Source organism: Balaenoptera physalus (genome assembly GCF_965194825.1).
Source record: "Balaenoptera physalus genome assembly, chromosome: 9".
Lineage (NCBI taxonomy): Eukaryota > Metazoa > Chordata > Mammalia > Artiodactyla > Balaenopteridae > Balaenoptera > Balaenoptera physalus.
In genome coordinates, this window is record NC_138888.1 from 2,837,804 (window position 1) to 2,862,767 (window position 24,964).

General features: G+C 53.7%; 2 protein-coding genes across 5 annotated transcripts in view; both read left to right on the top strand.

Moving 5' to 3' along the window:
• RPS6KA2 (ribosomal protein S6 kinase A2) overlaps positions 1–23,626 on the top strand; it is a 372,586-nt gene extending 348,960 nt beyond the window's left edge. For all 4 annotated transcript variants that reach the window (XM_082475550.1, XM_082475551.1, XM_082475552.1 and 1 more), the window contains 7 exons: positions 8,440–8,529; positions 10,296–10,454; positions 11,949–12,110; positions 14,651–14,727; positions 15,960–16,077; positions 19,735–19,872; positions 20,552–23,626. In XM_082475550.1, coding sequence (XP_082331676.1) covers positions 8,440–8,529; positions 10,296–10,454; positions 11,949–12,110; positions 14,651–14,727; positions 15,960–16,077; positions 19,735–19,872; positions 20,552–20,677 — 870 coding nt within the window. In that variant the 3' untranslated portion in view covers positions 20,678–23,626. The remainder of the gene's footprint in view (positions 1–8,439; positions 8,530–10,295; positions 10,455–11,948; positions 12,111–14,650; positions 14,728–15,959; positions 16,078–19,734; positions 19,873–20,551) is intronic.
• LOC309667295 (uncharacterized protein) lies at positions 16,084–19,709 on the top strand. Its single transcript, XM_082475681.1, has 2 exons — positions 16,084–17,403; positions 17,552–19,709. The coding sequence occupies exons 1-2, from the start codon at positions 17,305–17,307 to the stop codon at positions 17,984–17,986; spliced, it is 534 nt and encodes a 177-aa protein (XP_082331807.1). The 5' UTR covers positions 16,084–17,304; the 3' UTR covers positions 17,987–19,709.
• Positions 23,627–24,964: the final 1,338 nt, after the last annotated feature.

Below are 24,964 nucleotides of genomic sequence, written 5' to 3' on the forward strand. Positions count from 1 at the left end.
GGAGCACATGACACTACCCTGCTCGTCAAAGAACTTTTGGGGACAGCTGGAACCTGGCCAGCAGGCAGCCGTGTAAGAGGAGTCATTCCATCCGTTGTGATCTTCCTGAGCTCTGAGAAACTTGTTCAAAACTGTGGCGATGAGGCGATGGCCTCGTTCCACCTCACCCACAGCTCCATGGCCGCTCTGCGAAAGCAGATACACCCGCGTGCCCGCTGGGATGTCTGCCCAATGCTTCTGGCCCTGAGGAAATGCTCTGCCCCGTCAAAAAGGTCACCAGCCCCAAAACACGCAGGCCCGTTGGTTTAGTTTGGGTTGGGAATTTGTGGCTCTTTGGCAAGTTTATCTTGAATTCCTCAAACAAAAAAGAATGTTTACATTGGAGGAAGGCTCAGTGTGTGGGTCCTTTGGGTCCATGGTCATCAGCCTGCCCAGTGTCTCGAACACGCTGAGGAGCGGGTGACGGAAGGAAACATCGCACGATTTTAAATTCCTGGGAGAGGGGGCTTGAGATTGCAGGGGAGCCACTGGCATGTGGGTCTGATGTATTTCGGGCTTTGGATCGTTGAGGAATTGTATTTTTCCCCACCCTTGGGAGAGTTTGTAGGGGAGCTCGGATGATGCCGTTCCCGTATCCAGACGAGCCAGTGGTGGAGAGGAGACCCTAGTCCTGCCTCAGACGAGAGAATTTCATTTTTATTGTAAATGTATTTCACATACTTCATAAGCGTGCATAGGCGTCTTAAAATTCTTTCTGCATGTGTCGTTTTCTCGCAGAATTTCTTTAGACAGTTTATCAGGTGACCAGCAGCAGTCCTAGAAACAATTGCGGCTTCCATTGAGTGCAAAGAAACCCGTCTAGTGTTTGGCAAGCTTGCTGACCCTGATGCCCTTCTAGAAAACAGCCTGATACTGGGAGGTGTCTGAAAATAAATCCCTCTCACAAAAAGACACCATCTGAATCCGCTTTGTCAACAAGTGGCTTATAACTCGATCCCCAGAGATCAGACCCCCCGATGGGAATTTCTGGGGAATTTCAGCCCCGGCCTCTCTGGCAACAAAGCCAGGAGCTGTGGCTGCAACTGATGGAGAAAGAAAGAGCCAGGCGTCCTGTTTCTGTTTTACAAGCCTTGAAGTTCCCTGGGTAAACTGGGCAGGTGGACGCTACAGGGATTTCCCTCATCCTCTCCGAGACTCTGGTGGGTCATAAATCATTGTCTGGAAGATGCTTGAATTACCCAAGCACAGGAAGAGGCAGCGACTTTCCAGTGAGATGAGTGCCCCAGGACCCAGGGCTGTTTCGGGGAACGTTTTAAGCCGCTCGCTGCGGGTCGGTTCATCCATCCGAGGGCAGATTTCCTTCAAAGATGAAAGAGCTGGCAGGAGTGCCATGGCAAAGAGTGTTCAGAATGAGCCCGTTTGCTACCCAAACTGCTGTAGCCCACTTAGGGTCATTATTCTGTTCCCTTTCCAGCGTTTTCCGGGTAGAACGTAACTGAATATGTGTTTGGGCTTTTTTCTACTCTGTATCTTGATGGGCAGCAAGTACCCCACTTACTGATGGAGGAACTAAGAAACTGCACGGCTCAGTGTGTTCTCGAATATAACACGGAACCAAGGGTGCCGTTCAGTGAGTTGGCTGAGAGTGGATCTCAGCTCCGCAAAAGCCCCGTTGAGATTCAGCCACTAGAGTTTATCATCACCTCTCTGGGCCACCACAGTTTGCAAACCCAGCTCTGCAAATTCTTGGGTGGAAAACGGTGTCTGTTTGATTTTGAGAGACAATCCCGTCGGGGCCTCCCTCCAGCTACGGGGAGGGTTTGGGAACTTACCCCGCTGCGTACAGAGCAGCAGGAAGAGAGCAAGTCCCCAGTGGACTGTAGGACTGTGGCCCGAATACACGGGCTTTGCCCGAGGCCGTCGCATCGGGGTGATTTTGCCCGAGGCCGTCGCATCGGGGTGATTTTGCCCGAGGCCGTCGCATCGGGGTGATTTTGCCCGAGGCCGTCGCATCGGGGTGATTTTGCCCGAGGCCGTTGCATCGGGGTGATTTTGCCCCCCGCCCCGGGGACGCTGGCAGTGTCTGGATACCTTCTGATTGTCACACCTGGGGCGGGAGTCGCTGCTGGTACGTGGTGTGCAGAGGCCAGGGTGCTGCCCTGCCTCCTGCATAGGACGCCCGCCCACACACCCCAGAGACTCACCCAGCCAAAATGTCTGGGTGCCGAGGTTGGGAACCCCTGCCGAAAGCATAGAGTTAAAGGGGCATCTTATGTAGATAAGTTCCAGCGGCTGGTATCCGGAGATGAGGTAGGGTTTTCCCTCTCTGTTGAGCCTCTGCTCACTGTTTTGGCAGCAGGAAGGTAATGGACCAAGAGCACAGCGGCTCCCACCCTCCGTGCAGGGGCAGGAATCCAAGTGCGGTCCTTCTGAGGGGACGGCAGTGCCAGCCCTGAACGGTCAGCCTCCGAACTCAAGAGTATGGGATACAGCGGGTCTCACATTCTTGGAAATATCATTGTGTTTTGCTTTAAGTCTGTGTCTGTCTTATAAGTACCTACTTTTGCACAATAATTATTCTGTCATCATATTAACTGCATTTAAGTTCAACTTAACCGATATACTTAAACCAACCTACCCCAGTATATTCCCAGGCAACAAGATTGCTGGTTTTGCATTTGCTCTCAGCTGCATATTTATGCGCAGGTCCTAAATTAGTGAGACCAATTCTAGCTACCACTTAACAAAACCTTTAGGGCAGTGCCTACATGGAATGGCGACTCAGTAAGTGTGGGTTCACTCAGAGTCTGGGTCCCTAGGCTTGGTCCCTCCCTTCTGCTGTGGCAGAACACCACCAGGCTGCCCGGGATCCTCCACTGGGAGAATCTGGCCTCAGAGGGCAGGATGCTGACGCCCTCCTCTACCTGCTGAGGGTGTCTTCCCAGTGCACCTGCCTTGGGCTAGGATGGCTGAATGAGAAAAACCGTGACGTTCACTCAGACACATCCCAGTGAACAGATGTGCGCTGCTTTCTAAGATCTCGGAGCTATTTCCATGGACAAAATAGCTCAGGAGTCTGATGTGAAACTCAAGTCCACCTTTGTCTTCATAGCCAGCCCCAGAGGCTAGTGGTAGGAGGTGAAAGTGTATAGGACTTTGAAATAAGCATGACATGATGCTGCATAGATGCCAAGGCATTAATGCACCTGTCATTTAAAATAAGACTGAAATGGAATCAACGATGAACTGCAGAAAGTAACTGTGATAGAGTAGGATTCAAAGGGGAGAGGTGTATTTGGAAGGAAAAGATAATTAATATTCTTATTTCATGAAAGGTTCTGTGCTCACTTTACAAAAATTGCACAAGGTTTCATTTTTATTTCGGTTTTAGGTCTTTGTGGCTTGACACGGTCGGGTGCGTATTCTGGACACTGCCACTTGCACAAAGCCCCCTCTCCAGTGGTGTCCGTCTCGCTCAGATGGAGCCCAGATCCTTGCAGTGGCCAGCAGGGCCCCAGAGCCCCGTTCCTGGAGCTCCTCAGGCCCCTCGTCTGTCCCCAGCTCCCTCCCACAAGAGCGATACACTCTTCCCTGAGCCCAGAAGTTTCCTCGCCAGCCTGGGGGCTGATCTCTCTGACCACGATGTGGTCCTCCCCATCCTCCTTGCCTTCAGTACCTTCTTTAGGGCTTTTGTAACCCCTGACATGCTTCGCAGCTCATTTCCTGTCTCCACACCCCGGTTATGGTGCTTGGTGGTGTCAAGGACCAATGTTATTTAAGAGAGAAAAATATCGAGAGTTCCCTGGTGGTCCAGCACTTAGGACTCCGTGCTTTCACTGCCGGGACCTGGGTTCAGTGCCTGCTCGAGGAACTAAGATCCCACAAGCTGAGTGGTGCAGCCAAAAAAAGAAAAAGAAAAGGGAGAGAGAGAGAGAAATATCAATCAGGAGCTTTTCTTCAAATTCGAAATCACCTCATCCTTTTCTTTGGCTTTTTTATTGTCCGAGTGGGCAGTACAACTGCTCCCTAGAACACTTCTTGCCTGTAGAACGCATTTCATTCTGCAGGGACTCCCTGTTCAGTAACCAGCTCCTTTCATTCGTTTTTACAAGTTTTTCATTAACGCTTTTTCCGAGGCAGGCGCAGTGCTAGGTTCCAGGCAAAAAGAAACCTGTTCTCAGGGAATTCACAATCCAGCCATGTAGGGATTTTACTGATCACAGAACCAGAAGCCACAGCAAAAAGGGGAATGTCACTGAAGAATCAGAAACTAAGGGAGCTTTTGTGTCGCTGTAGCCTTTCCTGTTGGCCTGTTTTATCTTCCAACATACAGACACACGCTCCTTTTCATTCAGAGCTCCACTTGCACGTTTTCCCCCTTCTTTGTCTGAGAGGCTCACTCAGGGCTGGATGGATGTCACCGGCCATGGCCACGTTTTCCTGGAGGGAAGCACAGCTGCGTGTCCTTTCAGGAGCAGATTTTTGTGTTACTAAAGTAACAATAGAATCAGGTAAAAATAAAGCGAGATCCTTGAAATTGTACAAGAGTCTATGTCATGCAGTTCTTAATTCTAGTGAAGGGTGGCTGATACACTCAAGGCTGAAGCTGGGCTGGCTCTCTCCAGAAGGAGCCCCAATTTGTATTCACAGCAGACCGTTGACAATTACATCGCGTTTTCTGGGCTCATTTTCCTACTGTGTATGTAATTTGTCAACCAGAAAAAGCAATGGAATTGACAGATGCCTGACGTGAATAGAGCTTATTTTTAGAAGGAAAACTGATTGGCATGGAGATTTTAATTTTTTCCGGCAGGAAAACTTGGAGTCCTTTCTCTGTGTCATTTGTTTAAAGTAATTGAACAGGAGAGGGTATCTGTTGAATTTTACAAGGGGTTCCGTGCTCTACTCCTCTCCTGTCAAGTGTATCGATCCTCTCGACACGTCAGCAGAAACGCCCGCCTCCGGAGGGTGTTCGGCCAGCCTGTGAGCTCAGGCCCCCTCTCGAAGCCCCACGCCATTCAGTGTCCAGGAGGGGAGCCTGTGCTGGAGAGAGATGGGGAAGAGGAAGATGGGGAAACGCAGAGACCAAAAGGGAGAGGGGAGAGTGTGTGGATGGCAGTGAAGTCTGGACCAATCCTGCCCCCGCCCTCAGCCACCAGGAATAAGGATGTACCAATACCCACCTGCACGCTTCACCTGCTGAGGAGAATCACGCGGTCTGCCATCCTTTTTTGGGGCCAGACTTGCTTCACGGACTATGGAAATACACAGCTTGTCAAACCAGCAGCCCCCTGGGCTTCCCTGGTGGCGCAGTGGTTGAGAATCTGCCTGCCAGTGCAGGGGACACGGGTTCGAGCCCTGGTCTGGGAAGATCCCACATGCCGCGGAGCGACTAGGCCCGTGAGCCACAACTACTGAGCCTGCGCGTCTGGAGCCTGTGCTCCGCAACAAGAGAGGCCGCGATATTGTGAGAGGCCCGCGCACCGCGATGAAGAGTGGCCCCCGCTTGCCACAACTAGAGAAAGCCCTCGCACAGAAACGAACACCCAACACAGCCATAAAATAAAAATAAATAATTTAAAACAGCAGCCCTGGAGAGTCTGGTTTGCCAGCCCCGTTGGGTGCTGACCCGTGGGTGGCCTCCTGCTGCAGGCGAGGACAGATCCACCGTTCGTCCCTGCGTGTGGTCCGTCAGCATCATTTGAGCATCGGCACGGAGAGAGGAGGCCTTGCGGCTGAACATGCTTGCTGAGAATGCCTCCCTCGGTTTTGCTGCGTAAGCAAGATTATAAAACAATACTGTTCTCAAAATAAGGGACTCGATTAACCTGGGCTCGCTTGAACTAGAAGCCAGTCCCACAACAGCAATCCCAAGAAACGGACCCCACGGAGAAGAAATTCCTTGCTGGATGCGTCTGAACAATGTGCTCAAACCGCCCCCCCCCCCCACAGGCTCTGCTGTCCCCCACGGACCTGGGTTTTGTGCTCAGGGACCGGTCATCACACCTCACTGCTCTGTGTCTCTTCTTCCTGACCTTTCTCCCAAAAAAATCCCAGAAAAAGATTTGTGGATAAAAGCTGCCAGCCTTTGCTGACAACAATCAGGATAAAAATGCTGGGTCTGAACAGAACTTGCTGCTGTGTGTCGGTCCCACGTTGCCCAGACTATAGGAGAGGTAGTGGCCGGCTAAGCAGGTGCAGGAGCCCGTGCTCAGCTCCACTCCCCGGGGGCCTCCCTTCCAGGCAGGCACCCACCCTCTCCTCCATGCCCGCTAGGGACCCCATCACCCCACCCTGCCTGCCCTCTGGCTTCCAGTCGGTTCTGCCGGGGTGGACACCACAGGAGGGAGGAGGGTAGAGCCTCCAGCCCCTGTGGGTGCCCCGTTCGTGCAGCCGCCCCTCTGGTCCCATAACTGCTCCCTCCTCCCCCTGCTCTGGGCCATCGGCATAGAGAAAAGGCTTCCTCTTTCTTGTTTATCTTGCATCCTATTCTATTGTGATTTATGCTAAAAATACATCTCCTTTATCATGAAATTTTATTTGAAAAAAAATGAATCTACCACTAACTTTTTAAAAAACCACTAATGATTTTAACCTTCTCACATTGCAAAGGGATCGCAGCCCAGGGATTGAATGGCCCGGCAGGCAGCTGGGGCAGAGACGGTCCTAGAACCCTGTTGGTCAGCGTGTGATCCAGGCAGCGTAAGGATGTGCCCCGCGGCCGCCTAGGCGTCACGTGTTAAGGCATCCCCTCCACCCCCCACTGAATGAGCCTTTAGAAAAATCTCCTCTAGAAGGATGCGTTGTGTGTTGGCTTCTATCAATAACAGAAGTAATCCCAGTGTCCTAGCTAGAACTTTAGTAACAAAAGGAGGAAAGCTGTGTCAAGAAAGGAAGCTGGGACTTCCGTGGTGGCGCAGTGGTTGAGAATCCGCCTGCCAATGCAGGGGACACGGGTTCGAGCCCTGGTCTGGGAAGATCCCACATGCTGCGGAGCAACTAAGCCCGTGCGCCACAGCTACTGAGCCTGCGCTCTAGAGCCCGCGTGCCGCAACTACTGACCTCACGAACGACAACTACTGAGCCCACGTGCCACAACTACTGAAGCCTGCGCGCCTAGAGCCTTTGCTCCGCAACAAGAGAAGCCACCGCCATGAGAAGCCCGCGCACAACAGTGAAGAGTAGCCCCCACTCGCCGCAACTAGAGAAAGCCAGCATGCAGCAACGAAGACCCAACGCAGCCAAAAATAAACAAAAAGTAAATAAATTTATTTTTTTTTTAAAAAAAGGAAGCTTGGGTCTTTCCTTGTTGAACAACGTGTGTCACGGGGTTCACGGTCCCGGGCGCCGACGTCGTCAGAGCCTGGCAGTGGGTTTAAAACCGAGACAGAGAAGCACGGGCACCACGACCATCTTCCACTGCAGTGAAGGGGCGGCAGGGGGTCGGGTGGGCAGAGCTCCAACACTGGGTCCTGTGCCACCCGAGCATTCAGTTCATCTGAAGAAGAAAGTGAGTGTCGCACAAGCCTCCGCTTAGAGCCTCGGACGTGATAGAGAGTGAAAGTGCATTTCCCTCACCCTCTAGCAGTGAAATGACTGACTACACGTCCTCCACGTGGCGAGTGTTTTGAACTTGGGTGAAACTAAGGCACAAAAATGATCGTCCTCTTCTGAGTGTCGTTTCCCACACACGTGCTGTAGACTTCGCCTGAGTGGGGTCCCCTCCCCAGCCAGCTCCGTCCCCGTAAGAAGCAGGCGCAGGGGCCCAGGAAGCCAACCCCAGAGGTTTTCATCACTCCCCACCAACAGGTGACCCCCTGTTTCCAGGTGGGCTTTCATTCATGACACCCTGTGGTTGGAAGCCATCTGTGTTCATGGGGTGAGAGGATTTTACCTGCCATCCTAAGACCTGGGCCCCACGTGCCGGGAGGAGGAGGAGGAGGAGGAGAAGGAGCCAGAAGGAGCAGCTGTACGTGTAAGTCACAGCACAGCCTCGGCACGCACGCCGCCGCGGCGTCTCTTGCTGAGAACCACGCTGGGTCTCACTTCGTTGCCGGCGTGTGACCACCAAACAGGGCGAGAGACGCACAGCAGCCGGAGGCCCACCTTGGACGGAGCTGGGGGCACAGGCCGCCAACCCAGAGCCTGCGCCGCGAGTGGTAGCAGAGCGCCTGCTGCTGTCGGTGGTGCCCGTGTGAGCTCCCCAAACCCACCTGTCTTCATCCAACCCTGCCATAGCTCAAAATTAGTGTCTGGAGGCAGGTGCTCTCTTTTTAATGTCAGTCTGCTTTGCTCATTGGGAAAGCAAGGATTGCCATGAGTTTCTAGGCAGTTGTGGGTTATCTTGGTTGAGCTTGAGCCGGAGGGGGAGGAGGGGCAGAAAGGGTCCCCGCCGCAGGCGCCAGCTGGAAGCCTCACGTCCACCTCTGTTTGTTTCAGATCATCGATAAGAGCAAAAGGGACCCCTCGGAAGAGATTGAGATCCTCCTGCGGTACGGCCAGCACCCCAACATCATCACCCTCAAAGATGTAAGCGCCTCCGTGCAACAGTGGTGTCGCTTGCACTTTGTGTCTCTCCGGCTGGCACCAGAAGCCACCGTTGATTTGGTGCAAGCTGGCTGCTCGGCTCACCAGCTGCTCCTGGCGCCCAGGAGCTCAGAGCCGGAGGGGGCTGCTGCCCGGACACCTCGGGGTCACCCGGCAGCTGGGTAGCCCGACCTGCCGGGCCGTTGATTCACATCCCATTGATGGCACCCCACTCCTCCCAAATCACATGATGCGCACGTGTGAAAGAGGAGAGAGAGCTGGTGTGGCTTCTCATCCAGGTGTGTTTCACCTCGCTGTCAGGGAGAGCGTGGGGCCCATGAGACGGGCTCCGGATCTGAGACTCCAGATCCGGAGCCCCTCCCAGCTCCCTTCGCTTTCCCGACTGAGCGATCTGTGGCCCCTGTCCCTGAAAGAGGGGAAGGGAGCAGGGACCAGTCACACTGGAGCCAGTTGGATGCACCTGGCAGCATCCACAGGGGCCTAGGGCTGGGCCTCGGGGGTCAGGCAGGGGAGAGAGCCTCGTCTTCCTCTCCAACTCCAGAGTGAGCCCAGCATCGTGAACCCCAAACCCCAAAATACTGGGGCCGCCTCCATTTCCTTCGGGCCCCATAAATGCCTGGAGTAAGAGGGCTTCCAAATGCCAATTCAGTTCTGAGGAAAGCGTGAAACAGGCCTTGTGTGAACACAGCTTGAAGTGAAGCCCAGCTGCATTCCTGTGGGTCTCAGTCAGCTCCCCCGCACGAGAGCAGTCCCCTTGCTGTTTCCTTTGTCGTGCGTATGCGAAGATCCACAAACAGAAATCAGCGAATTTGAAAACTCCCGAAGAGCTCTGACTGTGTTTCGGATGAGTGACGTCACCCTGGGCACATTCTCGAAAGTAGCGCATTTGATCATAAACTCAGAAATAAATACAACAAGATCAACTTCACATCGTTTATTGAGCTCCGTGCCAGCCAGATTGTTTTAGTGATTTGTTCTGAAATCATTGACTTGGAAGCGAGAAAGTCACCGTAGTTAGGTGCTTTGCACCATTTCCCTCTGGTTCTTCTCAGCACTTGGGCGGCCCCTCTGCTGGGCCATCGGCCTGACAGAGACCCAGAGCTTGTTGGTTTGGTTTGTCTTTTAAGTTCAGGAGATTAACGCTAGTATGACTAAAGCTCTCTTTATCTACTGCTTTTCTGAAATACAAGCAGATCAGCCCTCCTACCTCCTCTCCTCCCGGACTCCCAGGGCTTGTCCCCCCTCACAGGGCACAGCCGCGTAGAGGGCCCCCCGGGGTCAGGCTCCCCACCCACCCCGGACCTGCTGGGTCCAGCCGGCCTGTCAACCTGCTCCTTAAGGTTTGAAAAGCACGGCCCTGGAGAACGCTGCCCCCTGGGGCTGGGCCAGCATCCGCGTTGTCAGTGTCTGAACGTCGCTCTCCCGGAGGCGGGGCAGTACCAGGGTTCACGGCAGCTGAATCCATCCACGCAGCTCTCAGCCCTGCTGACCCATGCCCTGCCCAGCAGCAGATCATTAAAGCTGCTTTTTCCCCAAGGAGAGCCTCGTCTGGCATGCCTAGAAAATCTTCCCTCGTTTTCTACAGAAGTCTTGCGTCTGCTCCCAGGGGAGCACTGAGACTCCAGGCTCTCTGCACTGACGCGCCCCCTGCCCCTGCCGGGGCGGCCCCTCTTTCCCAGCGGCCAGCGGGCCCGCGAGGGTGCCCGCGAGGTCCCTGAGGCCTGTGTGCTCTCCTGCCCCACCCCCAGGTCTACGACGACGGGAAGTTCGTGTACCTGGTGATGGAGCTGATGCGGGGTGGGGAGCTGCTGGACCGTATCCTGCGGCAGAGGTACTTCTCGGAGCGGGAGGCCAGCGACGTGCTGTGCACCATCACCAAGACCATGGACTACCTCCACTCCCAGGGGGTAAGGCCCCGCCCCCCGGGCAGCCCCGCGGCGGGTTGGGGAGGACAGAGGAAGAGCGGGACCCGGGGGCGCTGAGAGTCCGCGGGCTCAGGAGCTGGGAACTCAGGTGTCCTTGTCTTCCTTGTGAATCACAACCATCCCTCTTGGGTCTAAATGATTTTAGGCACACACGCGGTGTGTCCAGGAGCTAGGTCAAGAAATTAAATTCACCGGGACCAGGTAGAGCAAAAAAGTAGTTTGGGCTTGATAAAGGGAAATTTGGAATGTTCATCAATTGCCCTGTTTAGAATTGAATTCCTCCGCCAATGCCAAGGAATATGGTGATAAAATGACAGTGACCACTGAGGGTTCCAGGCGCTGCTCTAAGCTCTTCGTCTGGGCAGTTCTAGACTCTGGATCACACCCATTTCACAGATGAGGAGCCCAGAGCACAGAAGGGTTGCATATCGCGCCCAAAGCTGCATGCACAGCCGGGTTCTAACCCAGCACCATGCTTCTAGACCCCTTGCCCTCAGCCCCGGACTCCCACCTTCTCAGCACCTCCCAGGAAGCAGCAGTGCTTCCTTGGCCAGCCGTGCACGTGTGGCTGTCAGCTTTTAAAATGCAGCCCCGTCTGACCAGGACATTCCTCCAGGGCCGCACGATGGTCATTTCCCAGGACGGTCAGACTGTAGAAGCAGCCCTTCAGATGATGGTTTTGCAGATTGGCTTCTGTTGCACGAGGGGGGGCAATAGACCTGGAACCAAAGTCTTTTGTTTCCCGGCCATCGGAGCCCCTGTAGGCCGGCTGCCGGCCGTGGCCCTTTAATTCTTCCTTCTCTGTCCCCTCCCTGGGTATTAGCAGGACAGTGAGACACGTGGGCCCCAAGCCATATGCAGGCACACCACGTGTTCTTACAATCGGCCTCTGTCCCCTTCAGAAGAAACCGCTTTGTGCCTTAAACAGCTGAATAGCCGCTGTGCTTTGAGGTATTGCCGGCCCGTCCTTGGTGCTCAGAGCGCCCTGGCGCTCACTCCGCACAGATGTGGCTCTCGGATTTCTGTCCACTGGCCGTGTGCACATGACAGAGACTCCTTGTCTGCGTCACCCGCTGGGGTGCCCGACACCTGCCCGCTGGAACGTGGCATCACACAGCAGATGTTTATCTTTAGAAATCTTCCATCCATGTTACTGAGCTCACCACCAGTGTCTGTCTGTGCGATGGCCCCAGCGGGCCTCCCTGATCTTGGACACATGCTTACTTATTTATTCATCCAAATACTCACCATCCGAGGGGCTTAGGTGTGGTCCTCGATTTTTGAGCGTCAGTGTGAGAGAAAGAGAGGGGGGAGGACCTACAGAGATTAGAGCATCCCAGCCGATTGCTTCCTGCCTCAGGACCTGCCCAGAATAAACGACTCCAAATAAACCCTTATCTCCTGAGTGCATCCCCGCTTCTCTCTCCTGCTCCATCCTGGGCCCCAGCTTAGGCGTAATTCCTTGTGCCTCTCCAGGTTGTTCATCGGGACCTGAAGCCGAGCAATATTCTGTATATGGACGAGTCTGGAAACCCTGAATCCATCCGAATCTGTGACTTCGGGTTTGCCAAGCAGCTGCGAGCCGAGAATGGGCTGCTGATGACCCCCTGCTACACAGCCAACTTCGTTGCCCCGGAGGTGAGAGGCCCACTGAGCCAGCGGGGAGACGGCCCTTTCCTACTTTCAAAGCCACTGCACAGTTTGGTGTATTGGAGTCAGCAGTAATTCTAGAGGGTAGAAATGAGAAGCTTCGGTCTTTTTTTTGCTCAAACACAGTTATTTTATCATTTTATTTCCTATTCGTAAAATTTGTAATGGTGAGGTTTGCACATAGAATTGTCATTGTGCTCTAGACGATTTCGATCAAATCTGCCTGTCTGTTAGGAGTTACGGTGAGAAATAATACGTCAGTCTCGCCTACAACCGGGAAGGGAGCCAGTGGGTCACCTGGGATCAGAAATCTCCCCAACAGCTGCACCAGGAGAGAGTGCACGTGCGTGGACTTACTTGGTGCCAGAGTTCTTGCTCCAGATTGTTTTCCAAAGCCCCAGAAGCGAGTCAGGTGCTATGGGATTGAATGTTAGGGTTCCGCCAAGATTTGCGGATGAGAATGTACGTGAATCCTGAGGGACCTCTCTTCCGCCCCCTCTTCTCAGGGCATCAGAGACCTCGGCAGCACATCTCGTATGTGCTGTGCCCTTTTCAGGCTCCTGGGGATCATTTCCAGTAGGTGCTGAAGTCACTGTTGTGTTTGTGAAGACAAATCCAGTTTCTTGCTTTTTAGAAAAGCAGCCAAACCTGAGATGCTGGTGAGAACAGGACTGGAAACAGAAGAGGCTGACATTGCTGATGGGGGCGGTGGGGGGCGCGGGGGGGAGGTCAGGAATGAAAACAGACATTAGGTTCTGCGTGGATCCTTCTGGTGGTTGAAGCTGCTCCAGAGTGGCCCTGGTGGTGCAGTGACAGGTACAGAAAGTCCTAAGAGAGAGGCATGCTGGCCCCTAGTGGCCACTCTGTGAGCTGAGAGCTGACCCAGGTGGGGTCCACAAGGTGACCACGGCCAGTGGTCCATGAGGAAGATGTGCACGTGCCTGCCAGGATACGGATGGATACGCAGCTGGGGCCATCATTAGGCTGTCCAGATGCTACCTGTAGCCCCTTTAAGAACAATCTGGTTCTGTTTGAGCAATATTATTGCCGTATTTGATAGCTCCTAATGTTAATAGTATTGGTTTTAGTGATGAGAGACTACCTTACGTTGGTATATTACTTTACCATTTACTGAGCACTTTTACCAGTATTTTTTGCTTTTATCCTCCTATGCCACATGGAGTGGGCAGGGTAGATACTGTTAGCCACAAACACCTCACAGATTCAAAACAAACCAGACTCCATGTGTTGAAGGGACTTTGAAGACCACTCAGCTAGTGAACATGGTCAAGGGCTTGAACACCGAACACTTGGTGTGTTCACACGCCTCGGTGACCTACCATGCTGCAGGCACCACGCCCGAGGTACAAAGATCCCGGCCCTTGTGTCTAAGGAAATTGAACACGGCTCTCCTGACTTCACGTTCAGTGTCAATCCAATAAGCTGCAGTCACCCGGAGTGCTTGTGCTGCTTTCTTTATTGTTATTCAACTGTAAACATATCAAGAGGATTGCCCTCCCCTGAAGTGTATAATCCTGGGACGCATGAAAAATCTCCCGTGTTAACTAGTCCTCAGAAACTCAAGCACAGAATTACCAGGTGACCAAGCAACTCCACCTCTGGGTACAAACCCAGAAGAGTTGAAAGCAGAGGCAAGAACAGATATCTATCCACCCGCGTTCACAGCAGCGAAAAGGTGGAAACAACCCGAGTGTCCATTGATGGATGGACGGTACAGTGGAATATTAGCCTTAAAAAAGAGGGAAATCCTGTCCTACGCCACAACGTGGATGAACCTTGAGGACAATGTGTTGAGTGTGATACGCCAGAAAGAAAAGGACAATTATGTGATTCCTCTTATATGAGGGACCTAGAGTTGGCAAATTCATAGAGACAGAAAGTTACATGGTAGTTCCCAGGGGCTGGGCGGAGGGGAGGGGGTGTTGTTGTTTCATGGGGACAGAGCTTCAGCTTTGCAAAAGGAAAAGAGTTGTGTGGATGGGTGATGTTGACGGCTGCCCAGCAGTATGAATGTACCTAGTATCACTCAACCGTATGCCTAAAAACGGCGAAGATGGGAAATGTTATGCTAAGTATACTTCACCAGAGTAAAAAAAAAATTCTTCTGTTTTGTTTTGGTTTTTGCCACACTGCACGGCTTGCAGGATCTCAGTTCCCCGACCAAGGATTGAACCTGGGCCACCGCAGTGAAAGCCCGGAATCCTAACCACTAGGCCACCAGGGAGCTCCCAAAATTCCTCTGCCTTAAAAATTAAATGTTTCCTTTTCAGTGTGTCGTGTATCTGGCAAGAGCCAGGGCTCCCTGTGTGCGCGGGTCTTTGGGGAATCCTACTGCAGGGAATTAGGGTTGGCTTTGCGGCGATAAACGACAGTCCCACTGAAGTCACCCCGCATCCCCAGCCATCCCCCCCACCCCCGCCGGGGTTATGGACCCATCACAGCAACATGCTGTGACCTTGAATTTTCCCTGCCAAGTGCTTATCCGTCGTCTGCTTTTCCCCTGGCAGGTCCTGAAGCGGCAAGGCTATGACGCGGCGTGTGACATCTGGAGTCTGGGGATCCTGCTGTACACCATGCTGGCGGGGTAACGCAAACCCTCACGTGGGTGTCGGCGCTCAGGGCACCCCTGCCGAGGCTGCTGGCCCTTGTGGGCCTGTCCCTGTGCACGGGTGTGGGCCCACACCTACAGGCCTTGAGTTCAGTCTCCCGAGGCCCCTGCAGGACAACCAGAGAGCAAGGGCAGGAAGTCATGCCTTGTCGTCAAGTGTGTCTCTGGAATTAGGGAGCTGGGGCTCCACGGCTCAGCTCAGCTCATCAACAAAAACCCAAGCCTCTGACCACGGGTCCGCGTTCTCGCCTCTGCACCACGCACCCTCTGCAGAGGTCACAGCATCTTTCCTTCCAAACATCTTCTCGAGCCAGGAAGCAGCAGCGAAGAGGCAGGCAGCCCAGGCTCCGGGTCGTAGATTCACCCTCACTAGCTCTACTCCCGGGTGAATCACAAGAGTGACTGAGAATGGCCTGCTTTTTGCGTGGCCTCAGTGAGGTATTTCCTAGTCCATCAGTGACTAGTGTCGCAGTGGAGAGGAGCCCCAGTGAGCCTGGGGCCGTGCCCTGAGGAATGCGACAGCAAAGGAGGCCCTGCACTTTCTTCCCAATGCCACACTTTGTGATTCTTCTGGTGCTTACCTTGCCAATACATAAACTAGGAGCACAAACCCTGCCACTGAAGGAAGTGCGTTAGAATTACATATAATTTCCCTTCTGGGGAGGCTACACTGACCACCCTGGTTTATGTGAAGGGTGACAATAAACATCTATCACACACTTGCAGTGGGGCAAGAACCGTTTGCATTCGGTGTGTGTTGGTGCGTACCGCTGCTGTAGATCCCTGCGAGTGTATTATTCTGCCCATTTTGCAATTGAGGTTCAAAAAATTCATTTGTCAGAGAAGCCGGAGTTGGTAATAGATCGACCATGGGTCTCTCAGACTTCAAATCCCAGGCTCCCATCCACTATATACCACACTGTCACCATGGAAACCGCATCACCGGGCAAACCACTGTACCACACTGTCACCGGGGAAGCCAGAAACGGTCCAGAAAGGCTCATCCTTGGGTCCACAGAACTTTCTTCACTGGCCGAGTAAGGAAAAGAGACACAGCAGTAAGAAATAAATTACACTTTACCATGAATCCTGGATTTGGGGCATGATGGGAAAGAGAAAATTATTCTTTTTACAACAAAGAGGCAAAATGAACTTTATCTTAGATTATAAAATGGAAGCTCATTACCACAAATTCTCTCATCACACAGATTTACCCCTTTTGCAAACGGACCAGATGATACCCCTGAGGATATCTTGGCAAGGATTGGCAGCGGGAAATACGCGCTTTCCGGGGGAAACTGGGATTCCATATCTGACGCGGCAAAGGTGAGTACATTGCCCGGTGCTCTTACTTCTTAGGCATGGAGATTCTGCAGTAACCATTTTATCTTTGAGGAATACGAGAGGATACTTCTCGTGTAAATAATATAGATATTTTATACTCATAGATTTTTTTTTAAGACACACAGCTAAAAAAAAGAAATTTTGCAAAAATATTTCATAGCACTTTTCACATTTTCTGCAGTCTTGGTGTATTAGGGTTCTCCAGAGATACAGAACCAATAGGATGTGTATGTATAGAGACAGAGACAGAGACAGAGACAGAGAGAGACTAAGACAGAGGGTGAGAGATTTATTTTTATGGAATTGTGGAGGCAAGTCCAAAATCTATAGGGCAGGCCAGAAGCCTGGAGACTCAGGGAAGAGTAGATGTTGCAGCTCTCGTCCAAAGGCCGTCTTCTGGCAGAATTCCCTTTTCCTCGGGGACTTCAGTCTTTTTTCACTTAAGACCTTCAACTGATTGGATGAAGCCCACGCACATTATGGAGAAGTTGACAGATTTAATTGTTAATGTCACCTTCACAGAAACATCTAGACCACTATTGGTTTTTTTTTTTTGGGGGGTGGGGGTGGTTGGCCTCACCACACGACCTGTGAGATCTTAGTTCCCCAACCAGGAATCAAACCTGCACCCTCGGCAGTGAAAGCGCGGAGTCCTAACCACTGGACCACCAGGGAATTCTCTAGACAAGTGTTTTTTGTTTTGTTTTGTTTTTCTTTTTTTTCATTGAAGTATAGTTGATTATGTAAGTTTCAGGTGTACAACATAGTGATTCACAAGTTTTAAAGATTGTACTCCATTTATAATTATTATAAGACAGACGGGTGTTTGACCAAACACTGGGTACCATGGCCTAACCAAGTTGATGCAGAAAATTAACCATCACACTTTTAGGGATGTTGCAAAATGATTGCCCTGAGTGTTCGCAGACTGATCAAGTAGAGCTCTGGTACAGGGGTGTATTTCTGTCATTAAAAAATACTTTGAACTGGGGCTTCTCTGCAGCTGCACCATTTGTGACCAGCCCTGTTTCTCTGTCCATCAGACTTGGAATTCCTCTCTAATCAAATAGCAAATTATAGTCCAACCACAGTAAGAAACAGCATCAACAGTCTATTTCCTGTGTTTCTATAAAATGACCAGAGGAGGAGAAATTCTGGGGTTTGGATTCCAGCTCTGCCATTACCATCTCTGTGTGACCTCATACAGTGATGGTGGAGGAGATGATGGAGGTGATGAAGGTGGTGAAGAGGATGGTGGAGATGGCAGAGGAGATGATGGAGGTGATGGTGAAGGTCATGGTGGAGGAGGTGATGGGAAATTGTGGAGGTGATGGTGAAGGTCATGGTGGAAGAGATGGTGGATGTGGTGGTGAAGGTCATGGTGGAGATGATGGGAATGGTGAAGGTCATAGTGGAGGAAGTGGTGGAGGTGATGGTGAAGGTCATGGTGGAGCAGATGGTGAAGGTCATTGTGGAGGAGATGGTGGGAATGGTGGAGGTGATGGTGAAGGTCATGGTGGAGGAGATGGTGGAGGTCATGGTGGAGGAGATGGTGGGAGCAGTGGAGGTGATGGTGAAGGTCATGGTGGAGGAGATGGTGGAGGTCATGGTGGAGGAAATGGTGGGAACAGTGGAGGTGATGGTGAAGGTCATGGTGGAGGTCATGATGGAGGAGATGGTGGGAACAGTGGAGGTGATGGTGAAGGTCATGGTGGAGGTCATGGTGGAGGAGATGGTGGGAACAGTGGAGGTGATGGTGAAGGTCATGGGGGAGGAAGTGGTGGAGGCCACGGTGGAGGTGATGGTGAAGGTTATGGTGGAGGAGATGGTGAAGGTCATGGTGGAGGAAGTGGTGGAGGTGATGGTGGAGGTAATGGCAGCTGGCATTTAGTGAGCACTTCCCCTGTGTCGCACCCTGACACCCGCAGTGCTCCTTCCATCCACTCTATTTTGAATGGGTATGGGAATTGTCTTAGTTCCAGTTCCCACAGTAGAGCCACAGACCAGGACTTGGGTGCTGGTGGTTTCTTTGAGAGGTGATTTCAAGCAGGAGTAGGGGGCAGGGAAAAGTTGGCAGGAAAGGAGTCCGTCAAGTACAGGACACGTTACCAAGGTCACAGATGCAGGGAGAGGGTTTCGCTGCCTCCCAGGACCTTTTGCCGACTTCTCCCTGCTCCTTCCCTGCCATATCTTGCCCTCGCTCATTCCCCTGTGCCTTTCCCCTCTCTGTGCTCACCACACAAAACCTCCAATCCTCCAAAAACAGGCAAAGCCTACAGATTTGTATGTTTTTATAATACTTTATCTGCCTCCTGCATGCACTGTATAAAAACACACTGCTTTACTGTGAGCTTTTTTTTTTTTTGGCCTCGCCACGCAGCTTGCAGTATCTTAGTTCCCCAACCAGAGACTGAACCCCTGCCCTCGGCAGTGACAGTGCGGAGTCCTAACCACTGGACCGCCAGGGAATTCCCTACTGTGAGGTCTTGAGCCAGTCAATAAGGGTCTCCCTGCTTTCATTTTTTACACATGGAAATGGGGAGAACAGTCCTTCCAGGAGACATTTGTTTCAAGAAGTTACCAAGATTAATGTTATCAAATATTAAAAGGCTTGTATTTCTCTGTAGAAGAAGGATATTGTATTAGTGTATAATATTTCTTTGTTGCAGTTGATGACCACAAATTCTGTTGAGTGGTTCAACTTCACGTTATACAGATACTCTAATTGATCTCATTTCATTTTGGAATGTGATGGGAACAGTAAAGGAAGGAGAGGAGGCTAGTGGAAAAGCACGGACTCTCGCCGAGGCTCTTCCTTGGGCACTTGGTGAACGACTATACACATCACGTCTTCACCTACAAAACAGGGATGTAACATTCACCCTCCTTCCCCCAAGGACAGCCCTGATGGCTCACAAGAGCAGGTGCCGGAAGCGTGTGAAGACAGTCTCATGAATTCCATGCAGACGCCAATCACATTTCTAATTGTACATGTGTGTACATGTAGGTACACACATTTGCATGTATTGCCACATGTAAATCTAAAGTGGAGCTCAGTCCTTAAGCCCATTGTAGGAGTTTTTGTTGCTATTACATTACAATCAAATAAGAAAATCACCTCTATGGGACATGAGCCCCTTTGGACACAAGTAATGGCAACAGATTGTTAATCCCGCAGTTGGTGATTATTTGTAGCAAATATTTGTGGATTTGAGGATAGTAATATGTATTATATGTGATAAAATGTAACCGAGGACATTGTTATGATTGGTTTATATCCGTGGGATAGTCATCATTTCAGCTTCTCCCTTTGGAAGGTTATCGTTTTTACTCAAATAATATTTCAGTAACTTACACCCGCTATTGAACGTCTCCGCATTTGATTTCTCTTCAGACATAAAATCTTTAATACTGTATACACCTGGGGTGGTCCACCAAGTTGACGATGGTTAAAACTTAAAAAAAAAATCCACATGTGTCTAAACCCGGAGGTAGACGTTTGGCCCCGGGTGCAGAGCTTCACTCTCAGCGCGGTGGTTAGGTTTCTCCACGAGGAGGAGGAGAGGACTTCTGCTGGGAAGCTCAGAGCAGCAGCGGCGCTCACTCCCCTCCCCCCCCCCCGCCGCCCTCCCCCCACAGGATGTCGTGTCCAAGATGCTCCACGTGGACCCTCACCAGCGCCTGACCGCGGTTCAAGTCCTCAGACACCCGTGGGTGGTGAACAGAGAGTACCTGTCCCCAAACCAGCTCAGCAGACAAGACGTCCACTTGGTGAAGGTAGCGACCGCCGGTCCCCGCGGCAAAAGGGTGGGAGCAGGGACTCCGGAAAAGCTGCTCCGATACCTGCACGGCTAACCCCAGGGGCCACAGGGTGCCGGAGGGGAACCGGTAACAGGCCCAGACAGGCATCCCAGGTGTATTTACGGTTACTTGGTTCACCCCATACGTGCGATCACGTGCCAGACTCTGAATAAGTGACAACTTCTGTTAACACAGAAGGGGTGGGGACCCTCTTCGGGGAGGTGTGCACTGCCCCCAGCCGTGCAGCGGCTGGGGTTCTCCTGCTGGGAGCCGCCCATTCAAGACCATTCGAGGGTTTAGAGCTGCTCCAGGAGCCCAGTCACCCAGGTTGGGCCCGGATCCTCCAGATGGGCAGAGCTGGGGTGCCATTGCCAGGAGGGCACCCCAGGGACCCAGCAGCCGCAGAGCAGATCGGGGGCCGGGAGGACCTCACCCCGGGGCTCCCCGTGAGCCCCAAGCGTCTACCCCAAGTCACCGCACGGTTCACAGATGGGGTCGGGGGGGGCGGGTGGACACGGCACTCAGAACTACATCCTGATGTTTAAGAGCCGGTGCCCCGTGGTCCTGAAGGAAGGCCTCCTGTAGCCCAGGCTCGGCGAGGCCCAGGCCGGGTCGGGGGCCGGCACCGCGTCACCGCCGCTCCCTTGTGTTGCAGGGAGCGATGGCCGCCACCTACTTCGCTCTGAACAGAGCCCCCCAGGCCCCGCGGCTGGAGCCTGTGTTGTCCTCCAGCCTGGCCCAGCGCCGGGGCATGAAGAGACTCACGTCTACGCGGCTGTAGCCGAGCCCGGCGCCCGCTCATCCTGCACCTCCTCGCGCGGCCGGAGAGGATCCGGGCGGGTGACCTCCCGACGCCGGGCTGTGCCGACCTTGCCATCTCCGCCCCCAGCCCACCAGGCGGAGTCCTGCCGCCGCGGACTGTGCCAAGCACCTGGAGGCGCCTCCGGCCCGTGGGTCTCGCGCGGTCACGGCTTGTGTTTCCGTGGAGAGACGTGTTTCCCAGTTATAAAGTCAGCAGCCTGGTCTGATTCCCGGCACACACAGCCCAGGTGTCACGGTGTGAAGGTGACGGTTAACGGCAGAGCCCTGGGGGCCCGGCTTCTGCGCCTCTGCCCTTGCCCACGGCTGAGTGACCGGTGGGCACAGGGCGCCTAGGAGCAGACGCCTGGTCCCTCCAGATGATCCAAAGAGCCCTTGTCTCATTGCCCCCCACGTGGGACTGAGGCCCCCGCGTCTCTCCTGTTGCACATCTGATGGGGCGAGGCCACCCCAGCACCGGGGGCGGCAGCTTCGCCTCGGTGGCCGCGTTTCACGAGAATCGCTCGCGTCCCCGGGAGGGAGCCAGCCAAACTTGTGCCCACGTTTTCGCGTTCTCCTGAGGACCGGGGCTGCAGGAGCGGCTGCTTCTCGCTCCCGCCGCGGCTCAAGGGTCGCCGCGGCCGCCCCGAGCTTCCGAGAGGGCCTGGGCTTCCCTGAGCGCTGGCTTTCCCCTTTCATGGAAAGCCTGTGGCCCGTGGGAGCCCTCAGTTGGGTTGCCTCCCGTCGGTCCCTTCTCGGGTCCCCTGGAGACCCCTGCCCCCCACCCGGGGCCAGAGGGGAGCGGAGGGTGTGTTGCCGAGAGCAGGGGCGCCCTTTGTGGAAGCTGTGCTTTCGTGGCGTGCTTTGTGTTTCTGTTGCACAGGTCTGTCTTCACCTGACATGTCAGGGCTATTTGATGTTTCCCCCGGGGCGTGTGAACACAGGAGTGGGTGTGATGCAGGGCGAGCCACCGCCAGGGCCTGGAGGACAGAGGCCTGTGTCCTCCCAGCCGACCCCGAGCCAGGGGGCCACCGGCCGGCTGACCGGAGGGCCCTTGCCCACCGAGCTGTGACTGGCCAGCATCGCCGGGCACCCCCTGCCCTCGGGGGGAGGGGGAGCTCCTGTTGGTCTCAGCCGGGTTTTCACCAAGAAGACAATTTTTCAAAGTCCCTCCATTTCAACTCACTCTGGTACCCAACTCGACCGACAAAAACAAAAACAATGCCTCCTTCTAAAAAATAGCTCCCTAGCTCGGTCTAATGGTTTTCAGACCTGAAAATATAAACGTATCGCAGAAGCTTTAATTATCCCGTGAGCTATTTTTTTTTTTTTTCCCTCAGAACCACAAGGAATAAAAAGGTGGGGACAGATTCATGTACCTGTTTTCCCACAAAGCCCTCTTGGGCACTTCTCCTGTTTCTCAATAGAAAGTGCTTTATCCCAAGGCTCAAAAGACTTCCACCCACAACAGTTTTGTTTTAGGTCAGAACTATTTTGTCTGTCATTAGAAACTTAGGAAAACCTGGGTAGTCCCAGGTCACAGATTTTGCCCTCCCAGAAATCGACAGTGGCCCTTGTATCTTGTGTTTGCTGCACAGGCAACGGCCGGCCCATCAGCCTCCTGGGCCTCTGTCCTGGGCGTGTTGGCACGTTGTTGGTTTGCTTAAGTCCGTGTGTTGTGATGGAAGCGGACAGAACGGAGAGACAGAGATGAAGCACGGCTGGGAGAGCGGCCAGCGCGTGTCCTCTGTGTGTCACACCAGCCCCCTTACGTGTGCAGCCTCAGTTCTGACCGTTCAGAACCCCGCGGGGATCCCGGGACTCGCCCCACTCCGGACCCCGCCCGTGGCAGGGGCGCCCCCGGCTCTGCTGAACCAACTCGAATGCCCTAAGATACCTCCACTCCCTCACCCTTCTCCAAAACAAAGTGGTACTTGAAACCCTTCTGCAGAGAGGCAGCCTAGAGAAGCTGAGAGCCTATTTTTAATGGAACTGGCTTAAGTCTTAAGTAGCCAGTGGCTGGGCTTCCTAACCGGCAGTCGGTATGTGAATGAAGGTGCGATCACCACGTTATTCACCTGTACGGGGCACCTCCTCCATTCACGCAAGGCCCTGCGGGATTTGCACACGTGGTGTGACAGCCCAGCAAGTTAACTGGCTGCCCTGCCCTCCTGTAGAGTCAGACCCCCTCTGGATCACCAGAACCACAGACGTGGTTGTGATAAACCCGAGCCCGGGGTCTCAGGCCTGCGGCCCTGCCGGTCCCCTCCGTGGCTCCCACTATAGTCTCATCCACCCCGGCGCCCGCCCACTTTAAGAGAAACACCTGACGCCCCCCGGAGGGAGAGCTTTGCCCGATGCTGCCCCCCACGTCACACTGGGCAAGAGTGAGATTTCACTTGTTCCCCAAGGGCAGTCGGTCGTGGTTTCAAACTACCCGCGTGTGTGTCGCCGTGTGGAAGGCTGTCAGGGCTCTGAGTGGTCATGGCTCCGATGCGAGCCAGTCCCGCTCATTAATGGCGTGACCCAGCGCCGCTCTGGGGTGGTGACCTTGCTTCACTGGGTCCCTCCAGCACAGGAGGAATCTGATCTGCACTTGTCCTCTCCCACGTGGTTTGGTGGCCCTCACCGCTCCGAGAGCCGTGGGATTCTAGAATGGAAAGGACGCCGCAGGTCCTGAGTGACGAGGAGAAGCCACCCGCAGGCTCAGGGCGTCACCGGGAAGGGACCTGCCAGCTGCGGCCGAGCCCGCCCTCCCCCGAGGACACCGCCAGCACTTTGTGTCCCTGCCCGTGTCCGTGTTTACAGGGGACTCTCGTGTTCACGCTTTATATTTTATGTTGGAGATGGGCGGCCACTCTACGATATTTATTACGCTTTCCAGACTTTCTGAATAGATTTTTTTAATAAACATGGGTTTTATGAAGTGTAATATTTTTCTAGCATAACTGTGATATTGGACTTTCTATACTGTCACGAATAACAGTCTGCAGGTGAGCTTCTTACCCGGCCCTCCCCCTCCCCTTGCACCGCCTTCCGGCTGCTCCCAGCCTCTGCTGCCACCAGCTGGCCTCTTCGTGGGGGCGGGCGGCACGGCCGTCCCCCCACCCTGAGAGTTGTTGTGCATGCACGGGGGCGCGCGTGCATGCACGTGTGGGTGTGTAAGCACGTGCCCAAGTGCGTTGTGTGATGCGCGTGTGTGCGCACGCGTGTGTGTGTGTGTGTCCGCTCCCCGTGCAGCCCGGCAGGAGACGGGATGGTCGTGTTGGTAGCGAAGCAGGTGGCCCGGGTGGGCTGCTGGGCGCCATCCCCGCGGTCTCTCCTGGGTGTACCACCTGCTGCCTCACGCCCATCTTTTCTTCGTACAGAAATAAAACAAGAAGCTATGCTGTCGGTCGTGAGCTCTGCAACCTAATCTCTTCTTCCCTTTTGGTCAGTTCCTAACCTGCGCGTGTCAGCCGGTGGGCCCCCCCCCACGCACACATCTCTGCCATCGTGTTGGGGGCTGCTTCCCCAGCAGCTGAGGGATCTTCCCGAGATCCTACAGCCTCACGGTGCAGGAGCAGCGTTGAATTTCAGGGCCAACAATAACGCCCAAGGAATTCTTTCTCCTGCTGCCCCAGAGCGTGCTCAGAAAACGCCACCTGGAAAAGATTGAATTGGAGAAAGCATCTCTTATATCCGATGTGTGTTCTCTTCTACTGCCACTGTGATAAATTCCCTTAACCTGGTGGTGCTGAACAATTCGTTATGTGCTATTTCTGGAGGTCACAGGTCCGAGATGGGTCCCATGGGGTGAAATCAGGGTGTGGGCAGGGCTGCATTCCTTCTGGGGGCTCCAGGGGAGACCTTTTCCAGCCCTTTTCCAGTGTCCGGAGGCTCCTGGTCCCCCCCTCCAGCCTCAGAGCCAGCCGCAGGGGCCGAAGCTACGGTCCTCACATCTGTCGCCCACCTGGAGCACCTAGGACACGCTCCCTACTGTAAGGCCAGCTGGTTAGCCACCTGAATTCCACCTGCCACCTCAGCTCCCCTTTGCCCCGGGACCAGCACGTGACATCTTCGCGGGGCCCGTCACTCTGTCTGCCGGGCCAGCGAAGATCTGGCCACACGTTTCAGCCGGTGTGTGGTTCACAGGGGGACGAGATTCAGGAACTGTGATGCTTTGGGGCTTTGCTTTCTCAGAAGCTGACACGTCACCTGCCGCAGCCTCGTGGATGCCGGACCGAGACACGAGACTCCGGGTCAGAGCCCACCCACCCCCATAGCAAAC